Source organism: Manis pentadactyla, chromosome 12, assembly GCF_030020395.1.
Source record: "Manis pentadactyla isolate mManPen7 chromosome 12, mManPen7.hap1, whole genome shotgun sequence".
In the NCBI taxonomy this organism is placed as follows: Eukaryota; Metazoa; Chordata; class Mammalia; order Pholidota; family Manidae; genus Manis; species Manis pentadactyla.
In genome coordinates, this window is record NC_080030.1 from 19,184,252 (window position 1) to 19,206,193 (window position 21,942).

The 21,942-nt window shown below is 42.1% G+C and overlaps 1 protein-coding gene across 3 annotated transcripts in view; it reads right to left on the reverse strand.

Moving 5' to 3' along the window:
- ADGRE3 (adhesion G protein-coupled receptor E3) overlaps positions 1-17,472 on the reverse strand; it is a 38,644-nt gene extending 21,172 nt beyond the window's left edge. For all 3 annotated transcript variants that reach the window (XR_008993110.1, XM_036880124.2, XM_036880106.2), the window contains exons 1-6: positions 17,364-17,472; positions 14,150-14,200; positions 12,966-13,088; positions 8,616-8,653; positions 5,046-5,229; positions 2,854-2,973 (exon numbers count right to left, since the gene is read on the reverse strand). Coding sequence is in view for 2 of the 3 variants with exons in the window: in XM_036880124.2 (XP_036736019.2) it covers positions 2,854-2,973; positions 5,046-5,229; positions 8,616-8,653; positions 12,966-13,088; positions 14,150-14,200; positions 17,364-17,388 (541 nt within the window). In the remaining variant the exon portion in view is untranslated. The remainder of the gene's footprint in view (positions 1-2,853; positions 2,974-5,045; positions 5,230-8,615; positions 8,654-12,965; positions 13,089-14,149; positions 14,201-17,363) is intronic.
- Positions 17,473-21,942: the final 4,470 nt, after the last annotated feature.

The window sequence follows — 21,942 nt, forward strand, 5'->3', positions numbered from 1 at the left end:
TTTGTTGACAGATAGTAACTGCACTAGCTGGGGTTTGCATTTAATAATGTAGACAACTGTTGAATCACTATGTGTATATCTGAAACTGATATAATATTGTATCTCAACTATACTTCAATAAGAATAAAAATAAAAATAAGACAAAACAAAACAAAATGAACAAATAGCAATAGACTCCTAGACACTGAAGAGTGACTAGAGGCATTTTTGGTTGTTACAACTTGGGGGGAGTTGCTACTGGCATCTAGTGGGTAAAAGCCAGGGATGCTGTTCAACATCTTATGGGACACAGGATGGCCCCCATGACAAAGAATGATCTGGCTCTAGACATAACCCAAAGGACGGAGAAATGCCCCTCTATGAGGCTGTCACAAGCCACCAATGGGTTCATTCCATATTAGAAATGTTGAGGCCTCAACATAAATGTGGACTTAATTCAATGAGCATTTGCCACTGTTCTCCAGGTTCTGTGCCTGTAATGGTGACTAGAGGGTGAAAGAATTTGTGGTTTCTGCCCTTAAGGGGATTCCAGTACAGTGGGCAAATCAAGGACATGTCAATCAATAGATACAACACAACACGTTGGATGTCAGGACGAGGGAGGGTCAGGATTCTGGGTGAGCAGAGAGGAAGGAGGCCCGACTGGTGCTTTCATGGAAGTGGGCAATCCTGGGAGACATCCTGGAGAAGGTGAAGGTGAGCTGTGTTGAAAGAACAGTAGAAGTTCACCCAGAGGAGTGGGGTTGGCATTCCTGGCATTTTTTTTGCACCACAAACAGAGTTGAAATTTGTCTGCTACAGGAACAAATTAAGGACATTTTCACAAATTGGGAAATAAATATGCCAATTTGTAAAAAAAAAGAAAAAGAAAAAGAAAAAGAAAAAGAAAAAGAAAAAGAAAAAGGCAGTGCAAATGCTTGGAGGTGAGCCTGCAGGGCCCATTAGGGCAGGGTCAGTAGTCCTCTCCCAGGCACTTCCAGGCCAGGCGCTCCTCGAGCCACATGTACTCACATTGTGATGTCTGTAACTTACTTAAACAATTCTGCATACACAGCTCTTCTGGGCCAGGCTCTCTAATTCATATTAAATTCATGTTAAATTCACATTAAATTCCTATTTAATTTAACTAAATTTATATTAAAATCCTAACGCCCTGCCCCCAGAACATGACCGAGGAGCAAACTGGGCCGCAGATGTGTTTTGATTGGCCTGCACATGACGTCTTGCTCCCTCTCTCTCTGGGTCATGGAAGAGCCTGGTGACAGTGCGGGCATGGAACCATGTGGTTGGGGCTTGTCCCATCTTGCCCCAGACCGTTCTCAAAGGGAGGCCGATTGAAGTTCTAATTTTCTTGGGGAGAAAAGGAAATGATAGGCACCAATTGCCTTATGAGATTCATGCTCCATTCAGCATGTGGTCAGTTGTCTACGCTCTATTGTCATTACTTTGGGACTTATGGTGATAGAACAGACCAGCTGTACCTGATGTTTTTTGTGCCGGGATTTTAAGACCCCATTTATGCTGCAACAGCAGTTACAACTATGTGGCAGTTAGAGTAAAGGTATTCTTGCCAAATTTGGATATTGGAATTTTCATGCAAATGACCCAAGTTTTGCTTTAAAAAAATCAGAAAGTCTCTTGACTCTGGGACAATGAATAGTAATAATTTGTTCCTATGTATAGCATCTGTCGTGGATGCTGTAGACACCCATTTTTAAAAATTAATTAATTATTTAAATTAAGGTATCATCGATATATAATCTTATGAAGGTTTCACATGAGCAACACGGTGGTCTCAACACTCACCCATATTATCAAGTCCCCCCTCTCTCATTGTAATCACTATCAGCGTAGTTAGTAAGTCGCTGTAGAGTCAGTACTTGTCTTCTATTGCAAACAGCTGTGATTCTCTGGGGACTTTCCCCAAAGTGAATGTATTTGATCTCTACACAAAGCAGACTGGAAGGGGCTGTAAGTTAACCCCCTTTGAAAGGCTCTCAACTAGGGATGGATTAGAGCAGGTGGAGAAACAGCCCAGCCTCCTCTCCTGGAATGGAATAACTCGGTGGGATTTAGCATTCAGTTATCACCAGCAGGAACCTGCTCACAAACAATGCCTGCATTGGCTGGACCCTCTTCCCTGTCTCATTTCCTCTTTCCCCTACTGGGATAATGAATTTTATGTGTCAATGTGGCTAGATCATGGTACCGAGATATTGGGTCAAACACTCTTCTGGATGTGGCTGTGAAGTTATTTTTTAGATGAGATTAGCAACTGAATCATTAGACTGACTAAAGCAGATGACCCTCCACCATGTGCGTGGGCTTCATCCAATCAGTTGAATGCCTTAATAAAAAGACTGCTTGCTCCTGCGGAAGTGGGAATTCTGTCTCTACTGTCTTTGGACTGGAGTTAAACATCAACTCTTCCCCGGGTCTCCAGCCTGCTGGCTAGAATTTCGACTTGCTACCCTCTACAATCTCATGAGCTCATTCTTCAAAATCTTTGTTTCTGCCTCTTTCTAAACAGACTACTGGTTCTGTTTCTCTGAAGAATCCTGACTTACCCTACAGAAGCTTCCTGGGACACTTCCCAGATGAACTCTTTACACTCCAGGGATTGCTCCTGGGTGAACCCAAACTGAAACCTGAAAAGAACAGCCCCCAAATTGCAAAGAAGTCTCTTTCATGCTGAAGAATAGAGTCTCCACTTGGGAACGAGGACTTTTTTTTTTAAAGGAGAAGGCTCAAATGACATAGTCTTAAGAGTAACAAATCCAATACCGAGGATGATTCACACAGCGGTACTGCTCTGTGTGCCTTGGGGATCCTAAATGCAGCCCCCACGTGTACCTTGTATGTTTCCCTGGATGACGTCATTGCACTGGATGTTCATTGAGTTCATCTGGGTGCCCAAGTTGAAGATCTTTTCTCCCTCAGAGCAATTGTCTGTAACAACTCGAGTTTCAACAGCTGGTGAGGAGAGCAACAGGAAAGCTTAGCATGACTGTAAGCTTTCAAAATGTGCACAGCCACACGAATAGGTCACATTTACAGAATGTCTGGGATGTGCCAAGCACTGGGCTAAGAGCCTAATTTGTCGTTATATAACCCCACGAGGGGCCATTATCTAGATGAGGAAACTGAAATTTTGAAGTTAAGATTCTGAACTCCTGAAACCCAAGTTCTTAATTGCCACCGTCAAGCGTATCACCCTTGAAGCAACAATTCCTTTTCTACGAATTTATTCTCAGAAAACCGTCATGGAGAAGAGGGCTGATTTAGCTACAAGAAAGTTGGTAGCGGTTTAGATGATAATGGTGAAAAATAGGAAATGACCTAAATGTTCAACAAGAAGGAATTGATTCAATAATTGATGGCGTATTTCTAGAATAGGGAGCCGTACTTCCAATAAAACGAAGTCAGGGAATAATCATGATTGGGAAATAAGAATTAGGAAAATACTTAGCTTAAAAAGCAAATGGCATGAGACTGGCCACGAGTTGGAAATTTTTGAAGCTGGGTGATGGGCGCAAAAGGGCTCTTACTGGGTGTCCTTTGGTACAGGCTAAAAAAGGTTTTAAAAAAAGCAACGGACAAAATAACACAAAGAATGATGCTATTATAAGTCAAGTAGATAGGAATATGAAGAGGAATATGAAGAGAATGATACTATTTAAATAAAATTTTATAACAATTAAGAGTGGAAAATAGAATAATCGTAGCAATTACCAGCTCTAGTTCTAAATGCATTATATGCATTATTATTATCCTCATTTACAGATGAGAAGGCTGGAACCCCCTGAAGTGGGGACACCGGTCACCAATCAAACAACTGGGACCTGCCCAAATCAGGAGAGATGAGAGTTACCCAAAAACTGGAAATTGGTTAATTTTGAACGACAGCATCCAGATTCCCGTTTCCCAGGAAGGATAGGCACTGGGATTTATTTTACCTCAAATTTTTAGAAAATTGTTATTTTTACAGCACATAAAGTATTTCATCATGCAGGTTGGTAAATCAAAATGGTTAGTTGGGCATACACAATCCTTTGATCTCCCTGAGCTGAACAAAAAGCACAGCAAACAGCATTTCTGGAGGCCAGTACAGTGATAAATATCCAAAGTCTGGAGAATATTTCCCCCCTTGACCTAATGAGTCCTCTTCTCTGAATTCATTCTAAGAAAAATATCAAACAAGTATGCACAGAAAAAAATGTCAGCTGTTCTTATCACAGCATTATTTGGTAACAACCCACATTTCCCAGAATAGGGAAATAAATAAATTATAGAATAAATGAACATACAGTATGAATAAATTATATATATATATACTATAACTCTACAATCCACTGAAGACAGTAATTATAGCAATCATGACAATAATTATAGGTAATTATGATGTACACAGTTTACATGGAAAGATGTTAGTGATGTAGTGAGCGAAAACTGTGTAAAATATAACACACAGAACAAATGTGTGTCTCTTTATCAAACATGGCATAGGATTAGAAGACTGGGTTGTGGGAAGATGTGGCTGGTCTGAATTTAGCTTCGCTTATGTGATTTTTTTTCCTCATTAAAACATTTTAATACTTGGTTTTGCTTTGGTATCATATTATGTATTTTCTTTTTAAAATAAAAATAGTATGTATTTAAGGTGTGTAGTGTGATGACATGACATACATCTACACTGTGGAGTGACATTATAGTCAAGCTATACGACTTACTGCGATGATTGACATATTACCTCCTCGTGTGGCTATATCACGATCAGGTGTGACACAAGCATAATAAAGGTATTTTTATTTAAAAATATGTAGAGACAGCTCCCCCAAGTTTTCTCATGCCCCCTTTTCATCTCTCCCTGTCACTATAGATCAGTTTGTATTTTCTAGAGTCAACTTCATAGAAATGGATTTTCTAGAGTAGATTTCATATAAATGGACACATACAGTGTATTTATTTATTTTTGTAATTGCTTAATCCATCCCCCAGCTTGTAACTGGCCCCCTGGTGTGTATCAGGCTGAACTGTCTACTTACCTACAGCACTATTTTGGACTTTCTGGATTTTTTGCTCTGGGGAGTTCAAGGCAGTTTTTAGAACATTCCGTTCCACCTCCTGGAGAACAGATGTCACTCTGGATGCAATTTCTCTCTTCTCTCTCGTTTCCCATAGAGTCTTATTGGTGAGAAGTGACTCGAATTCCTCAACAACCCCTTGTAGCTTTGAAGATGGAAAGAATAAAAAAAAGAGTCCAGTCTGATAGATTTCAGATCCTCAGGAAGTACTTGCACAGAAAGCAGGTCCTGGAGCCAAAGGACCTGGTTTGAATCCCAACCCCACCATTCACCGGCTGCGTTACCTTGGGAAAAATCACTTCGTCACCCCTGCTTCAGTTTCCCCATCTGAGGATGGGGCAGTAATGGGACCCGCAGATTTTTGGAGAGACTAAATGAGTTGAGAGATGCTATGTTTTTGAACGGTGTCTGCACCTGGTAAACACTAGATAAGGGTTAGTTATTAGGAACTTATTTTACCAACAAAATAGTAGGGTTGCTAGAAATAAACCAGTGGTTCTCAACTGGCAGTGGTTTTCACCTCCTTGGGGACATATGGTAATGTCTAGAGACACTTGGATTGTCACCACTGAGGGGTGCTGCTGGTATCTAGTGTGTGGAGGCCAGAGGTGCCGCTCAACGTCCTATAATGCAGGGGACAGTCCCCACAGCAAAACATGACCCTGTCTCAAATGACAATGGGGCCAAAGATCAGAAACCGTGAAGCAGAGGTACATCTCCAAGGCACTTTCACTGTCCTTCTTAAATCAAGAAATCTATCTTTGAAGGACAGCAGAGACTGGAGTGGCTGGAGAAGAATGAAGGTCCAAGGTGGAGTTTTAAAAACTGACGTATAGGTGATCTGAAGGACTCTGTTTATGCTGATCCCACATCCTTGTACTCAAAGTGTCCTTGGACCAGCAACATCAGCACCGCATGGAGCCGGTTAGGAATGCGGACTCTTGTTGTACTGAATCCAAATCTGCACTTCAACAAGCTCCCCAGAGGATTCGTGGGTATGCTAAATAGGGACACTGTCTTGTTCACAGCTGTTTTGCAGTGCCTAGAACTGCCCTTGGCCAATGTGGTTGCTCAGTAAGTGTTCATGGGCCGAATGAATGCTCTTCAGAGGAAAATGCTGTCACACCAAAGATTTATAAGCAGAGTGATATTTACAAAGGGCTGGAGGAAAGTTCAGAGCCGCGGTTAGACTAAACCTCTTTGGTCTTCTGCTCTTTCAGTCTGAGTCTTCATGGAAATTCTGAGCTGAGCTTGCTAGTTTAGGAGCGGCCTCCCAACTCCCTGCCTGATATAGAAAATCTCTCTCTCGCTAAATGACAGTTGAAATCTTTGTTTAAACCCATTTGTACAGAATGGGTGCCAAAATATTTGACCTTCGGAATTGCTATTGTGGTGTCCAGTGGCTTCGCACCAGACGTGAAGACGTGCACCTTTCTCTGGCAATGCATATTTTAATTGACGGGGAATTCACACAACATAAAATTCAGCCTTTTGAAGTACTCAATTCACTGGCACTTTAGTACACTCACAATGTGCAACCACCACCTCTATATAGTTCCAAAACATTTCATTACCCCAAAATAAAACCCTGCCCCCATGAGAAGTCATTCCCCATCCCCTTTCCGCAACTACTGGCAACCACTGATCTGATTTTTCTCTCTATGGATTTGCCTGTTTTGGACATTTCATATAAATGGAATTGTACAACTATGTGATCTCTTGTGTTTGACTTCTTTCAGTAAGCATAATGTTTTCAAGGATTCATCCAGGTTGTAGCATGGATCAGGACTTTATGCCTTTTTATGGCTGAATAATATTCCCCTGCATGAATGCACCACATGTTGTTCATCTGTTCATCTGCTGATGGACATTTGTCAGTGTTTCTGTGTTCTGGCTATTGTGAATTGTGTGTCCCATGAATATAGGTGTGCAAATATCTGTCTGAGTCCCTGTTTTCAGTGTTCTTGGGTATATTCCTAGGAGTGGAGTTGCTGTGTCATAAACATAATTCTATGTTTAACTTTTTGAGGAATCTGGGCATGAAATTTTATAATGAAATGTTTCAGTTGATTACATGATTATTTGTTCATTACTTCGATGAACATTTATTGAACTCCCAATGTGGGCTTGGTCTGATTCTTGCCCTCAAGAGGTTATTGTCTAAGGAGTGATGACATATCACACAGATGTTGTCAGTCTGCTGGAGATAACAATGGATAATGTGGATGGAACATGTACTTCAGATCAGGAACTCCACCTATATTATCTTGTCTAAACTTCCCATCCATCCAAGGAGGTGCCATTATTACCTCCATCTTACAGGTGAGCAAATCAGTCTTAGAGAGTGTGATGTCTAATTTTACATGTCGACTTGACTGGGCTAAGGAGTACCCAGATAATTTGGTCAGACATCATTCTGGGTGTGTCTGTGCGTGTATGTCTGGATGACATTAGCATTTGAACAGGTAGATGGAGTGAAGTCAATTGCCCTCTCTGAAGTGGATGAGCCTCATCTAGTCAGTTAAGGGCCTGAATAGAACAGGAAGTATGAGTAAGAAAGAATATCCTCCTTCCTGCCTGCCTGCCTGCCTTGAGCTGGGACATTGCTGTGTTTTTTTCAGACTGGAACTGAAACATCGGCTCTTCCCAGGCCTCAGGCCGTTGGATTCAAGCTGGAATTTCACCATATCCTATAATGAATAGATCTATCCCCTCTTCACCCTGCACTCCAGACGAATGCTCTGGAATCCCTCTGCCTTCCCCACCCCTGGTACAAATGCAACATGGCAGCAGCCCAGCTTTGACCACGCAGTGGAAGACATGACGCTAGGGGGCGGTGCAATGGTATGGAAAGAATGTGAGTACTCTTGATCCTTTTGCCAGCCTGGACTGCTCATCTCTGGACTGTTAACTCAAAAAGTCATAAAGATCCATCTTGTTAAAGCCATCGGGTCTCTTTGTCACATCAGCTCAGCGCACCCTAATACAGTCTTGTTTAGTCTGTCTTTCTTGGTCTTGGATAGATCCTGTCTTTAGGGGGAAGTACATGCACACACACCTCCCCCAACACGTACATACACACTCAATCAATCAATCAACCATCTATCATCTCTATAATGAAGTATATAGTGATATATAGTAATAAACAAAGTAATAAATATCTACTCATCTATAGTAATAAAAGCAGTATTATATACACATAGTGACATACATATAGTAATGTACTAGTAGGCATAGTAATAAGTAATACAGATATATAGTAATATAGTAATAAATACACATGGTGATATATATGTATATTTTTAATATAATAGATAAATAACATTGAACTATTATAAGTACTATATATTATAATCAAGGTATACTACATATCATAACATATATGCCACATCATACATATATATGTATCAACATTTGATAGATACTATATAGTACATATATAATATATAGTATCCACCCACCTTTGCTAATTTGGGGCTTTGTAAATATTTGTTACCTAGAGGCTAGATTCCACCCTCAGCTTCTACTCACCTCTTTCTTGTCTTTAATTGTATCTGAGGAAGTGATTTCTGCAGAAGACATAAAGGGGAGTCACCCTTAGGACTGAGAACGACAAGGTGGGGAAGTGGGCAGGTGAGGTGGGTAACTTTGCATCTAGAGGTCTGAACACATGCTCTCTATGTTTGGTGACAAGACTGCTTGCTGTGTTGGGGATCAGAGTCTGAACGCCTTGTCATGGTGTCGAGCTGTGTTGTTCTGGGGATGGCTTTGCATCGGCAATGGCTGGAGACACTTGAGGTCACAACCTGAAGTGGGGGATGGACTGGCGTCCAGTGGGTGGAGGCCTGGGATGCTACTCAGCGCCCCACAGTGCACAGGATGGCTCCCAACCACAAAGAATCGTCAGACCCAAAATGTCAATACCGCCGTGGCAGAGATACCCTGGCACAGAGGAAGCAGAAAAGCGTAAGCTCCAAATTCCTAAATCAGTCTTGGCTGGACGTTATAACTGAAATGGCTGAGGAGGCAGAAAATTAGATTCTTCAGGTATTTAAATTCACCTTGGCTGGGAATTACAGCCGACCCGGGAGCGTCCGTTTTGGTTCACAGCTGTTAATGAGAATTTTGTGTGTTGCCTCTCGTGCTCTGTGAGGACAGCCATCTCCATTTTAGAAAGACAAGGAAAGGCTAGCAAATATTCACACACTTGTTACCATCAGATTGAAGTTAAATCTATATCTATTCTTTACCTTGTTTTTCAGCTTTGTCTACTGGCTAAAAAGGGCAAAGAGCTTCTTGTAATACTGAAGGCTTTATCTTCAGAGTTCAAGAACTTTGACTTACAACTTTGAATCTAAGAATATGTCATTGGAAACTACATTTGTTGTAGAAAACTGCACTTTTGGCTGAAAGCTGCATACTTTTTTGTGGGAGTTTTCCTGGACTAACCCAAAATGGACTCAATCCATATTAAAGGACTGCGATGAGATCTTAAAATCTGGAAAATAACCAAAAACATTTCTCTTCCTTGTTTAATGGCTTAATATCAGAACTGGGGTAGAATCTCAGTCTACTGGTACATTGTCAGTGGAGGTGCCCATCGCCTGGCCAAAGACTCACTCACTTTGGGTTCAATTATATTCATGCATTAATTCACTCAACAACTGTTTATTGATTACCTGTTATCGAGGTAGCAATGGACTTCTGGCACAACACCCCCTTCTCTCACTGCCCCTCCAATGGTCTTTTCTCTCACCTTTCCCACCTGGATCCTGGTCTCACATTTGGAGCTCATGTAGCTCCAAAACCCTGGTGTGGACTCCAACGTGGGACATGGGGAAATATGGGAACCTGCAAGAGCATCTCCCATTGGTGGAAAACAGACTCTTGATATTAAAGAGTCAATTTGTTGCTTTCTTGCCTGTGTTCTTCGAATTGGGTGCAGAAGTAATTTCTCTCTCAATTATTGCATAATCTCACATTTCCTTTGCCCTAACAAGTAGGAAATTAGCAAGTACAGAAACCTCAGCTTGGGGGAAGAAGAAGGGGAAGAGGAAGCATGAGTGAGCAATGAACCTTGAGATAAAATTAATACTCATGGGAGCAGCGGGAGGGCAGAGGAAGAAAGGAAAGGACTGAAATAAGAGTATTTTAAAGATCTCATCTCTACTGGGGGTGCGAAGCAAGTGTGAAATGAAGCTTCTTGATATGGAAAAAAAATGCATCCTTGTCGGGGAAATAAATGGTGAGTTTTTAAAATAATAGGAAAGAAACATGTGTTTGATTATGAAATTAAGAGATGGTAACCATTAATGAGATAAAAAAAGTATAGTAGAACTTCCCAATACAGGAAAAAATGGAGTTAACAGTGACTTGATCAATCAAACACAAATACAAAAAAGACAAATGAGGAAATAAAGATAACATAAAATTAAAAATAAATGTAAAGTAAGGTGGAGGGAGTAACTACAGCAGTCATGACACTAAATACAAATGGACTACTGTACACTAAATATAAATGGAAGTCTATTAAAATAGACACCAGTAGACAGGGTGTCGCAGTTTTAAAACATGGCCTCCAAATTATTTGACATGATTTTCATTGATATATAGGTTTACTGTTTTATTCCTTTGTGTCTGAATGGGCTTGTGACTGCTTCAGTCAAAAAACTACTGCAGAAATGACCCTATGGGAATTTGAGATAGGGCCATAAAAAACATGCAACTCTCTGGAAGCTCTGTGCAGAACATACCCTCTCATAATTCAGCCATCGACTGTGAGAAGCTTGAGCTACATGGAGGAATCTGGTATAGGAGCTCCATTTGACAATTTCAGATTATATCTGTGTTTGAGTCAGCTCAGCCCAGGCACTAGACATACGAGTGCCTTCAGATAATTTCAACCTTTAGCCATTTGAGTCATCACAAGCCATGTGAGCCTTTTGGCGTAGGCCTCAGATATCATGGGGGCAGAGAAGAGCCATCTCTGCTGTGCTTTGTTGAATTTCTGGTTCAAAGAACCTATGAACATCATAAAATTGTTTTATGTCAATAAATTTGGGGTTATATATGCAGCAATAAATAACTGGAACATTGGGCTAAAAAATGATGCTCAGTTATATGCTGTTTTCAAGAGGCTAATAAGCGTGGAAAATAAAGGGAGGCACAAAAAGATACTAGGAGAATTAAAAGAAAACGATGTGCCATATTAAATATGAGACTCAGTGGAATTTAAGGTTTAAAGTTCTACACATGGTGAAGTGGGACACCATGTATTAATGCTTAACACATTTTATGAAGAAAATTATATCCCAGTCATAAATATGTATGCACCAAACAATATAGATAAATACAGAAAGAAAAAAATAAGTAGGAGTGTAAGAAGCAATAACAAACAAAATATAATTTGGATATTCAATTTACTTCTCTAAGAACCAGTAGACAAAAAGTAAATAAGGATAGAGGAGGAATTGAATATCGCAAACAATAAGCACACACAGAGGAAAGATCTAGAGGATAAAAATAAGTAAGGCTATGGAGAAACTGATGAATGAATACAATCAGTAAGTACCATATAGAGAGAGTCAGAGAGACAAAGATAGATACTCATATACATTACAACCCACGGTGGGGAGTAGTAGTTTATTTGGAGAGATGATGCTTTGCCGTGAGCCCATCCACTCCCATACAAGAGGAGAAGTGTATGTAGGTGTTTTCCTCTTCATCTCAATCCAAGAGAGAGGGATTTTAAGGAGTTTAGCAAATTACACATCCCCTGCATTTTGTGGGGACTCAGTTGACTGGTGCCTACTTTGCCTCGAAAAATCTAAATGGTGATTAACTGGCTTGCAGTGGGACCAAGAAGAGATATCTATTCCACCTTCACATTCTAAGTTTCTTGAGCAAAGGGTGAGTTACTATTTCCCAAGAACTAGACACGGGTCGTGGCGTGAGACTTCTGGCAGGGGGTTGCTTTAGGTTCTGTCCAAAACGGCCCCTTGGAGAACCGACTGGACGTACTTCACCAGGGAGGAGAGGAAGGAGGTGCAGGATTCCTCCAGGATGAGGAAGGCACAGGGAGGAATTTGCTGTTACCAGGGAAATGTCAGGGGAGTGATTAGCAGGGAGGAGAATTTTCTTCAAAGAATCCACAGAGGCTGTCAGGATGGAAAGTGCTCTGCCTCAGGAACACTGAGGCTCAACAGAAACAGTAGCACCGGGCAAGTAGATACTTCCCTGATCCCCTTTCCTTCTCCCTGCTGGGTTCTACTCCTAGCAAGATTGGGTGAAGAAAAGTAGAATGTTCATGGGCAAAGAGGTGAGAAACCAATTATACCCCCTACTCTTGACTACAGGCTTCCAACCAGGAGAGAGCTTGATGAGGGGACGGGAACAACCAATATTAACTCAAGTCTGGAGTGTTTATTCTTCCATGTGATTGGACATTTTCATTATTGAATTGAGACTGCATTTTGCATCTTAGATGATCATAAGACTTTATATTAGAAATGTTTCTGCCCTAGCTTTTAGTCTCTCCTTACTATGACTTCAATGCATATTCTCCCCCTTAAGTTAAAAAAACCCCCACATTTGTATGATGCTTTATAATTCATGAAGTACTGTCATTCATTACCTTATTAAATACCCTTAGCACTCTCATGGAGCCGGCATCGACATCCTTGTGCTATAGAGGGGAAAGCTGAGACCTGGCGAGGTTCTGGAAGAGCCTTCTGTATGACTTCACGAGAGCATTTCATTTTTGTGAAGGCTGAGTTAGTAGTGTCCAGCATTGCAGATTATTGGGAACTCAACTCCCCAGAGCCCCTCTGTCGCCTCTCATCCACCCCCAACTCTGAGTGATTTGAAAATAGCCCCCTTTACCTTTACATATCTCGAAGGGGAATGTGAAGAATTTCTGCCCTGATTCAGAAGTGTATCCAGGATTGCAGGTACAGTAAGTGCCATTGACACAGGAAGCATTTAAGGGGCACCGGAGACAGGGAGCTGTGGGGAATAGAGAGGCAGGTCAGACATCACTGGGGTCAAAAAGTCCTGTTAACATTTGGTGTTGCCTCTGAGCAGGTCTCTCAAGACTGAGGAAGCCTGCACTTTATTCCCTTTTACGAGATCGCAATAAAAAATTAGATACCGAATCCAAGTTACGGAAAGTGTGACTCCTGTCCTGATAAAGGACTGAGGTTGATGTTGATTTTAACACAAAATTTCAACGCAATGTAATTGTGCTATTCTCAGAACCACTGCGGAATTTATACAAGGGGAATGAGCTGGTTAAGACCCTGGAGCCTGAGTCTGAGCGTGTCTCCACCACTTACTAGCTGTGTGTCTTTGCACAAGTGTCTTCATCTTTCTGTGTCTCAGTTGCCTGATCTGTAAAGTGGGTTATTGTAAAGAGTAAGTGAATCAGTACATATGAAATGCGTTGGGTGTGCCTGACACATAATGTGTCAGCTATGATTATAAAAATTTGAATGTGTAGGGTATTACCAGAGGTATATTCTGATAAGGGTGCACAAGAGCTCTATAGTCCTTTGGATAACTTCATTTAAACAGAGACACACTGAAGATCTTAATTTGAGGCCTGTGGGGAATGAATTAATGGAAATAATGGGGCTGAGGAAATATCTCCAGCTTTGGGTCTAGTGGGGGAAATCTGGGAACTGCGCAGGGTTTGGGGGAAATGGGAACTTTTTGTTAACTTGCTTATGGTCAGAATTAAATGATTACCATCATTCTTTGCTTCTCCCCACTAGAATGTTCAATTTACGAGACCGTGTGTGTGTTTCATTCACAGTTCTATTTCTACAATGGGCACATTGTGGTTACTAAAGACACACAATGGTAAAACAAAATATAAATGAAAAGATACCCAAATTCAATGAAATGATCATTAAAAAGAATTACAGGAGCAAGCCTGCCCAAATTCTGTTCCCAGAACAAGCCCCTTGTCTGCAGCCTGTGGGAGGACATGCGTGGTCCCAGGCGCACCCTTGGTCTAAGCCCTCCCTGGTCTCTGGCTACAGAAAAACTAGACTTTGAACACTCACATTTGGTCTTCTGAGCCCCAACTCCTGAGACATGCAGCAGAAGGCAGAGCCCTGGAACGGGAAGCAGAGGGGAGACACATGAAACTACTGAGGTAAGAGCCCAAGAAATTCTCTGAAGGCTGCGCATCAGTTACCCACTGCTGTGTAAAAACCAACACAAAATGTAGTGGCTCAAAACAGTGTTCCTTTTATTCTCTCGCGCGGTTTCAGCGATTCAGGGATCTGGGGAAGTCTCGTGGGTGCTTCTGGTTTGGGGTTTCTTACACGGTGGTGGTTGGGGCTGGAGTAGTTGGGTACTGGCTGGGCATTGCTGCTACTTTGTGTACTCTCAGGGTCTGGGGTAGTTTGGGCTTCCTCCCAGTCAGGCAGCACTTCAGAACTGTGAGTATGTTCGTGGCTTAAAACAACAGAAATTCCTTTGGGAGGCTCTAGGGGAGCCTAGCATTCCCTTGCTTTTTCCAGCTTTTGGAGGCTGCCCACATTCCTTGACTCATGGCCCCTTCCTCCATCTTTAAAGCCTGCAACCTAGCAGCCTCTCTCCTTTCTGGTCTCCTGTCTCCTTCCCAGAAGGACCCTTGTGATTATATAGGGCTCCCTTGTACAATCCAGGGTATTCTCCCCATTGCAAGATCCTTGGTTTAATACATATCTGCAAAGTCCCTTTGACCATGAGAGGGAATTCAGGACATGCCACCCCCCAAATATGCCACTTTGACATATTGATTAGTTTGAGCCAAAGGCATTTGAGAAACAGCAGATGCAGGCAGGGCTTTCTGACCTACCCTTTTCCTATCTAAAAGCAGGCTGTACAGTTTCCCCCGAGAAAGGGGCCTCCGTGTGCCAGGACGAGAACACCCTTAGTGCCAGAGGCTGGAAATGGATCTGCACAAATACACTTAGTAAAATAACCCACTCTCTTCCCTAGTTTTCCTTCCCATGTATCTCCTGGTCAATTTACTGGCCATAGCCCAAGCCCCTTCATCTTGTAATTTCTTCACAGATTTATCATTTCCTTGCCTAAAAGGTGTAAAAGCTTTGTGCTCTGGTCACTTCCTTGGATCTTCATTCTCTTGTGAAGGCTGCACTTTAGAGTTTAACTAGATGTGTGTGCTTCTCTCCTATTAATCTGTCTTCTATCATTTTAATTCTTATTCCCAGTTAGAGACCCCAAGGCAGTAGAGGAGAATATTTTCCTCCCCTACACGTGTAAGGTAACAAACTCACAGGGTCCAGGGGACTGGGACATTGTCATCTTTGGGGGGTTGTCGTCCATCCTCCCACGCTCCCACCCTCCCCCAGAGGGGGTGCTGGGTCTGTGCCCTGTCATTAGTTATTCACGCAAGTTCGTTCATGGAGTGTTATGAATATTTGTGTTTGTCTAATGATTATATACTCAGTTGGGCTGTCAACTGCTTCATGGCAGGGTCCTGGCATATTTCCTAATAAAGTTAAATTTCCCTTCGCCTGAGTTTTGTATAATGTTTAATTTGCAGAAGCCGCATTTACGCTACACCTGCTCAAATGAGGACAATAGCTCACAGATCCATCAAGTAAAACGTGGCTGAAAAGTGCTCCCTAATTTCTAAATCTCAGGCAGTCTGAACCATCTTGTTTCCTTGAAGTGAGTCTTCAGGGTCTCCTTCCAACCCTATAGTCAATAACAGGTGTATGCACCTTAAATTAGGGTTTCCCAAGAGTCACGGGTGTGCTAGCATCCCAAAGTCCCAAGAGACTTTAGAAATCATCCCCTGACTCTTTTTGTCAATGAGGAAGCAAGTCCCCAGAGGTCAAGTGTCTCAGACACTAGTTGTGAACATTTGGGTAAGTTACTTAATTTATATCCCCTTACATGAAACATGGTGACAGCACTGCCTCTCTCCTGTGGTTGGGATAATGACGTAAGTGAGGGAATGTGTTAGGCACAATGTCTGGCAGAAATTGCTCCACAAATGCTAGTAGCCTCTATTACCATTTTACTTGCCCTAGAATCCTATTCTAATTCTCCACCTGGTGCTCCTCCCGTTACAGCACCTGTTCCATCCAATGATGGGGGCAGAGTTCCCATGGGTAATTGAAATTCACAAATAGTCCATCTCAGAAGTGTCCAGGACTCGGCCTCCAGTTGCTCCAAAGCAGGAAACATCTTGTTTGAGCTTTTACATTTTTTAAAGGTTTATTGAGGTATAATAAATATACAAAAAATTGCACATTCTCATTTAAATTTGATTCCGCTGGACACTTCTTATATATATAGTGTGGAAGAGGCTGCAAAGGTGAGGAGACTTGGCATTTTCCTTCAAGTAATTATTTTGATAGACTTTATGGTCTACCACATGCCTCTGCGAGTAAATCATTATGGGCCTTTGAAAGGTCATACAGAACCTGTGATGTTATTTTGCATCTGTAAATGTGGAGATGCTGAGTGACAATGAAATCAAGACATTTTAGCCTGAAAACAGGCTAAAGTAGGTGCTCAATAAATGTAATGTTTTGGACGATAGTGAGGCTATTTCTATTATTTGATTTGGAGCCAGATGGACATTGGGGACCCATCTGTGTAGAGGGATGGTTAAAGCTAGAGGATCATGAGATTCCTCTAGGGAGAGGGAGTGAAAAAAGAGAGGAAGACCCCAGGCAGAATCCTTTGGGAAAAGCTTTATAGCCAAGACCTGGAGCCAGGTGGCTTGAGTTCGAATCCATTCACAAGCTGTGTGACCTCAGAAAAGTAACATAATCTCTCTGTGATCCAGTTTCTTCATCTGTAAAATGGGGATAATATTAGTACCCACCTCATGGGCCTACTGTGAAGATTAAATGGGTTAATAACAGAAGATGCATGGTCAGTGCTCAAAAATGTTGGTTGTCCTTAATATTCTTGGTTTAGGGAAAAGTTAAAAAGGAGGGAGAGGGAAGAAGAGCAAGAGAGGCAGAGAAAAAGCCATGGCAGTGCCGGTTCACAGAAGTTATCAAGGAGGAGAGGCTACCAGTTCGAAACGAAACCTTTAAAGAAGAAGATGAAGAACTCATTGGATTGGACCATCAGGAAAATTTTAGGGCTATTTGACAGCACAGATTGATTAGGGTGGTAAGGAAGCAAGCCATAATCCAAGGGGAAGAGAGTGCTCAGACCAGAAGGAAAAGAGCTGACTGTTGGACTCGGTAGCTCCTGATAGGTGGTAGGTTAAGGGACAGTCATTGCCAAGGTTAAACATACCTAGAAGGAGCAGTGGCCCTCGCATTCCTGCATTCAGGTAACCCTTGCCAGCCGGCTCTTGAATCTCTCTTCTGCACTTTAAGATGACCACTTTTCCTTTCTCAAGGAAATCTCATGAGAATTTGACACACGTAGCCTGGGTCAGCTGACTTAGGATATCGCTATGAGATAAGTAAACTTCCTCCTGTCTTTCATCATGAGACCCATAGTTCTGCTTTTTATTTGCTTTATTTTCTATACCATTTCTGCACTTGTTTGCATATACTTTTTTGGTAGTAGGTTTTTCTAGCTCTTGTTGATTGCCTTTGGAATGACAGAATCAGTTGACCTTAGGGAAGGAATGCCCTTTAATTACAGAGCATTGTCTGAGGAGTAGGAAGTGACTTTAGGGTCAAAATAAACCTTAAATAATCCTGTGATTCTGAGTCAGATAAGCCAGAATTTAGAGTATCTCTGTTGGCATCTAAAGTAATTGGAGGCGTCATTTTCACAAATCTTAGGACTTTTTTCCTCCTTGGCAGATGGCACTCACCAGATCTACCTGGAGTCTCAAAGTCCAGTAGAGGGTGATACATTATTTGGTTATTTGGGACAATCCAAACCAATTGAAGGATTTGGGACAATAGGCCTCTAAGTCCTTTCCTCCAACAAATACTAGGACAAATATTATTGACAGGGTCCATGCTACTTTCTAGGGATTCAGCAGTGAACAAATTAACATAATGTCTTCCATACAGAGCTACAGAGAAAGGGAACATTGGAGGAACAGCAAGTTTTTTGGGGAGAGGTAGAGTTAAGTTTTGGGTAAGTTGATTTTGAGGTGCTGTGATGTCAATATACATTTTTATGAAGTCTAGATTCACAAAAGAGAGGGCTTTTCCCCCACAGCCCATGGATGGTAATTGTAGTCATGGTAATGGATTAAATCCTTTATGGAGAGATTGTGAGTGAGAACAGAGGCCTGAGTAAATAATTTCAAAATCATAGAGGGGAGGAGCAGCAAACAGAGGAGACAGGGCTGCAGTGGCTGGACAGGCTAGGGCAAATGAGCAGAGTATGGGGTCATGGAGGTAAGACTGGATGAAGACTGAAAAATGCTCATAGAACAGAGCAGCAAGGAGGTGGTTGTATTTGTAGCAAGAGCAGTTCCAGTGGTAAGGATGGTGATGGTGGAGATGAGGATGATGGTGGTAGAGATGGTGGAGGTGGTAGTGGTGATGATAGTGGTGAAGATAGTTTGTGGTACAGGTGATGATGATGGTAGGGATTGTGCTGGTGGTGCTAAAGGCGGCTGTAGTGGTGATGATGGCAGCGAAAACGGTGGAGATGGTAGTAGTGACGGTGGTGGTGGAGGTGATGGTGGTGGTGATGGTAATAGTGGGGAAGGTGGTGGAGGTGATAGGTGATGGTGGAGCAGTCATGATGTTGATGGTGGTGGTGAAAGACAGAATAGAGTGGACTGAAGAAAAAATGGGAGGTGAACAAGTGGAGACTGCAAGTGTAGTCAACCCCAGGGACAGCTGGAGGTAGTTGTGCGAGCAAGGAAAGAGGAACGGGGGGACTCCCTTGGGTGGCTGGAGCCTGGTGGAGCCAGCTGGCTCTCGGGCGGTCAAGGCCATGAGTCTTGCATAGTAAGTTTTTTGTGCTCTCAACCTCCCACTGGCTCAGAAGCCACGCAGCTGGGCTTTCTGTTCTTTCTACTTAGTGGTCCTCTGCAGATTGAGGCAAGAGTTGATCAAGAAACACAGGTGGTGCCTCCTAATAGTCAGGCCAGTGCTATTCCAGAGTGTTGGCTCTAGAGTCAGGCCACCTATGTTCAAATTTTGGCTCCGCCTTTTATTAGGTGTGTGACTCAGGCATCTCTGATTTGAGATAACTTTGATAGTCTCCTAACAGGTTTTCCTTCCATCCCATTCTCTGCCCTGCGGTCGGGAGAGCTTTCTGAAGCATGAATCTGAACCCATACACCTCTACCTCACAGCCCCATGGATACTTTTGCAGGCTAAACTGCTCAGTAGGCACACAAAGCCCACCCTATCTGGCCCCGTCCACCCTCCAGCCTCATCTCCCACTTCTTTCTCAGGCTGCCCACCTGCCCTGCTTCACGCGTCTCTGAACACCATGTGTTCTTTCCAGCACTGTTCTACTCCTGGCCGAGTCCTTCAAGTGTGCATTCTGGGAGTGGGGTGCAGACATAACCTGACAAGCAAAGTGAAAGATGGGATCTTGGTAGAGCACCAGAAGCACCCACTACAGCGCTCAAATCTTTCTCTGGGTTGTGTTTACCCATTGCCTCAAATATTGCTACACAGAATATGAACATCACTTCCCCTTCATTTTAGTGTTCAAAATAAGGATGATTTCCCCTAAGGCCATGTTGCATCACCATGATAAACCTGGGGGTGAGCAGCTTTCATGTGACTCTTCCTTCTTTGCAGTTTCAAGGATTACGATGGCAGCCAGTTTTGCAGTCAGGATCAATTCGTGGAAGTGTTGGTGGAGATCCCTATAGGGGATGCCATTGGTGCCTCACCCAGATCCCATTTCTTGCCCTACCCCTAGGAGTATTTCCATGAAAACGTATTTTTTTAAACAAAGGAGAAAATACCAGGTTTCATTAATTCCATGAATGCATTTTTCCCCTAAAGAACTAGTGGATTTTTCTTTATAACCTCACCCCCAGTTGTGAGTTGGCTGTGATCTCTCTTATCTGCCCTTCCCTCCAGATAATTGCCTTCAAGTGGACAGGAGCTGCTCTGGGGTCTTGTGACCCTCCTTCTTAGGGAGCATCTTGCAGCCAATGACAGTCCGGGATTGGGTATAAAATGTCAGCCCCCTGTCTCAAGAGGGAGCATCTCTGTGGTGTCCCTTAGGCTCCAGGGCTCCCTGTGGGGTCAGGGTGATGCTTGACTCCAGCCAAACCCACATCTTCATTCAGCTCTGCCTGATCCTGTTTTCCTCACTCTGTCTCCTGAGAGCGACCCCTGATATATCACAAGCACCCAAACCCCACCAAGGGAGCCTGACCTAACACAAACCATTCTTTATTTAGTTGTCAAAAAATTTAAGGCTTTTAACTATTTTTGGTTTTATTCTGATAAGATTTAGAAGTACTATACTTGGATTATGGCAAGGCACAAATAAGATCCCTTATGAACATTTTATTTATGATGATGATGATGGTTAAATCCTATTTGGCCCTAGATAGAGTATTTAGTCCTTACACCATACTGCCACCTTCTGGGAAAACTAAGGAATAAGAAATTCAAAGTGGTTCCAAATGCTGGGTTTATGAAACAGGACTGAGATACCGATAAAGGTCTAAATCTTTAGGGTGTAACAAGCTGAGGCAAATACTACAGAGATATTAACCAGTTGTTTCTCATGTCGCTTTAAAATATATTATTATTTTCTTATTGCACTTGGAAATTCAGCCCCAAAATACTCATTAATAAGCTAAATTTAGTGATAAGTGCATGGAAATGGGAGTTAACATGGTCTTCACATTTATTCACTCATCCATCCATCCAACAAATGTTTAAGATATGCCTGCTCTGTGCTTGGTGATTTCATGTCAGGTTGTAAATGATGTCAAATAGGGTTCTAACAGCTTATTCCTTTAGCCAATTGTCCCACCAGTTTCCTTTCCCCATTAACCTGAAATACTTGGACACATATACCCCCCAGTCAGGTTCTGAGCTCCGTTTTGTTATGTTTTTTGATCTATTTGTCCATTTTTGTGTCACTAACACGCATACACACACGGTAAATCTATAGCCGTAACATATTACGTAGTGTTCCTGGAACATGTATTTCTCCCATGCCTGTGTTTTTGCTCACATTACACCCCTATTTGGGAGGTTTCCTACTAACTATTCCCAATGACTTCATGTTCATCCTTCAAGATCTCCTTTCAACCACGCCAAATTTCCTAATTTGCTCTCCACATCTCCTTATTAGTGTTTTTTTTAAATTCTGCTAATGTAGCATGTACTACAATATGTTGAATTCATTTCATATAAATGGATCAACCTCATCTCTCCAGATTTTGCCTACAATCTTCCCCTTGGAATGCCCTTGCAGAAAGGCGCTTTGTAACCCAACATTTAGCATGCAGCAATCAACTGATGCTGTCTTGGTATTTATTAAAAGAAAGAATAGGCACATATGCTTGATACAATAGTTTTTTTACTTTTATTTTGATGCTTTGAATTGAAGTACGGTTGATATACAATATTATATTGGTTTCAATTATACGGCATAGTTATTCAACAGTTATCTACATTATTAAATGCTCACCCAAACTAGTGTAGTTACTGTCAACACAGACAGATGTTTAGAGAGAAAGGCAAGTTGAAGAAATAAAATATATAATCCTATTTTTAGGGGATATTAGAAAGCCTGAAAAATAAATCTTACCTATAGGTATGTTTTTGTAGGGGAATGGATTAAATCAAAGGAGAAAGGGAGAGGATGGGGAAATAAAGGGTGAAGGAAAATTAAATATTGAGCATCTCAGCGTGCCAGTGAGGCCCCGCCCCAACCCCCAGCAGGGATGCAAGCCCCGCCCCCAGCCCAA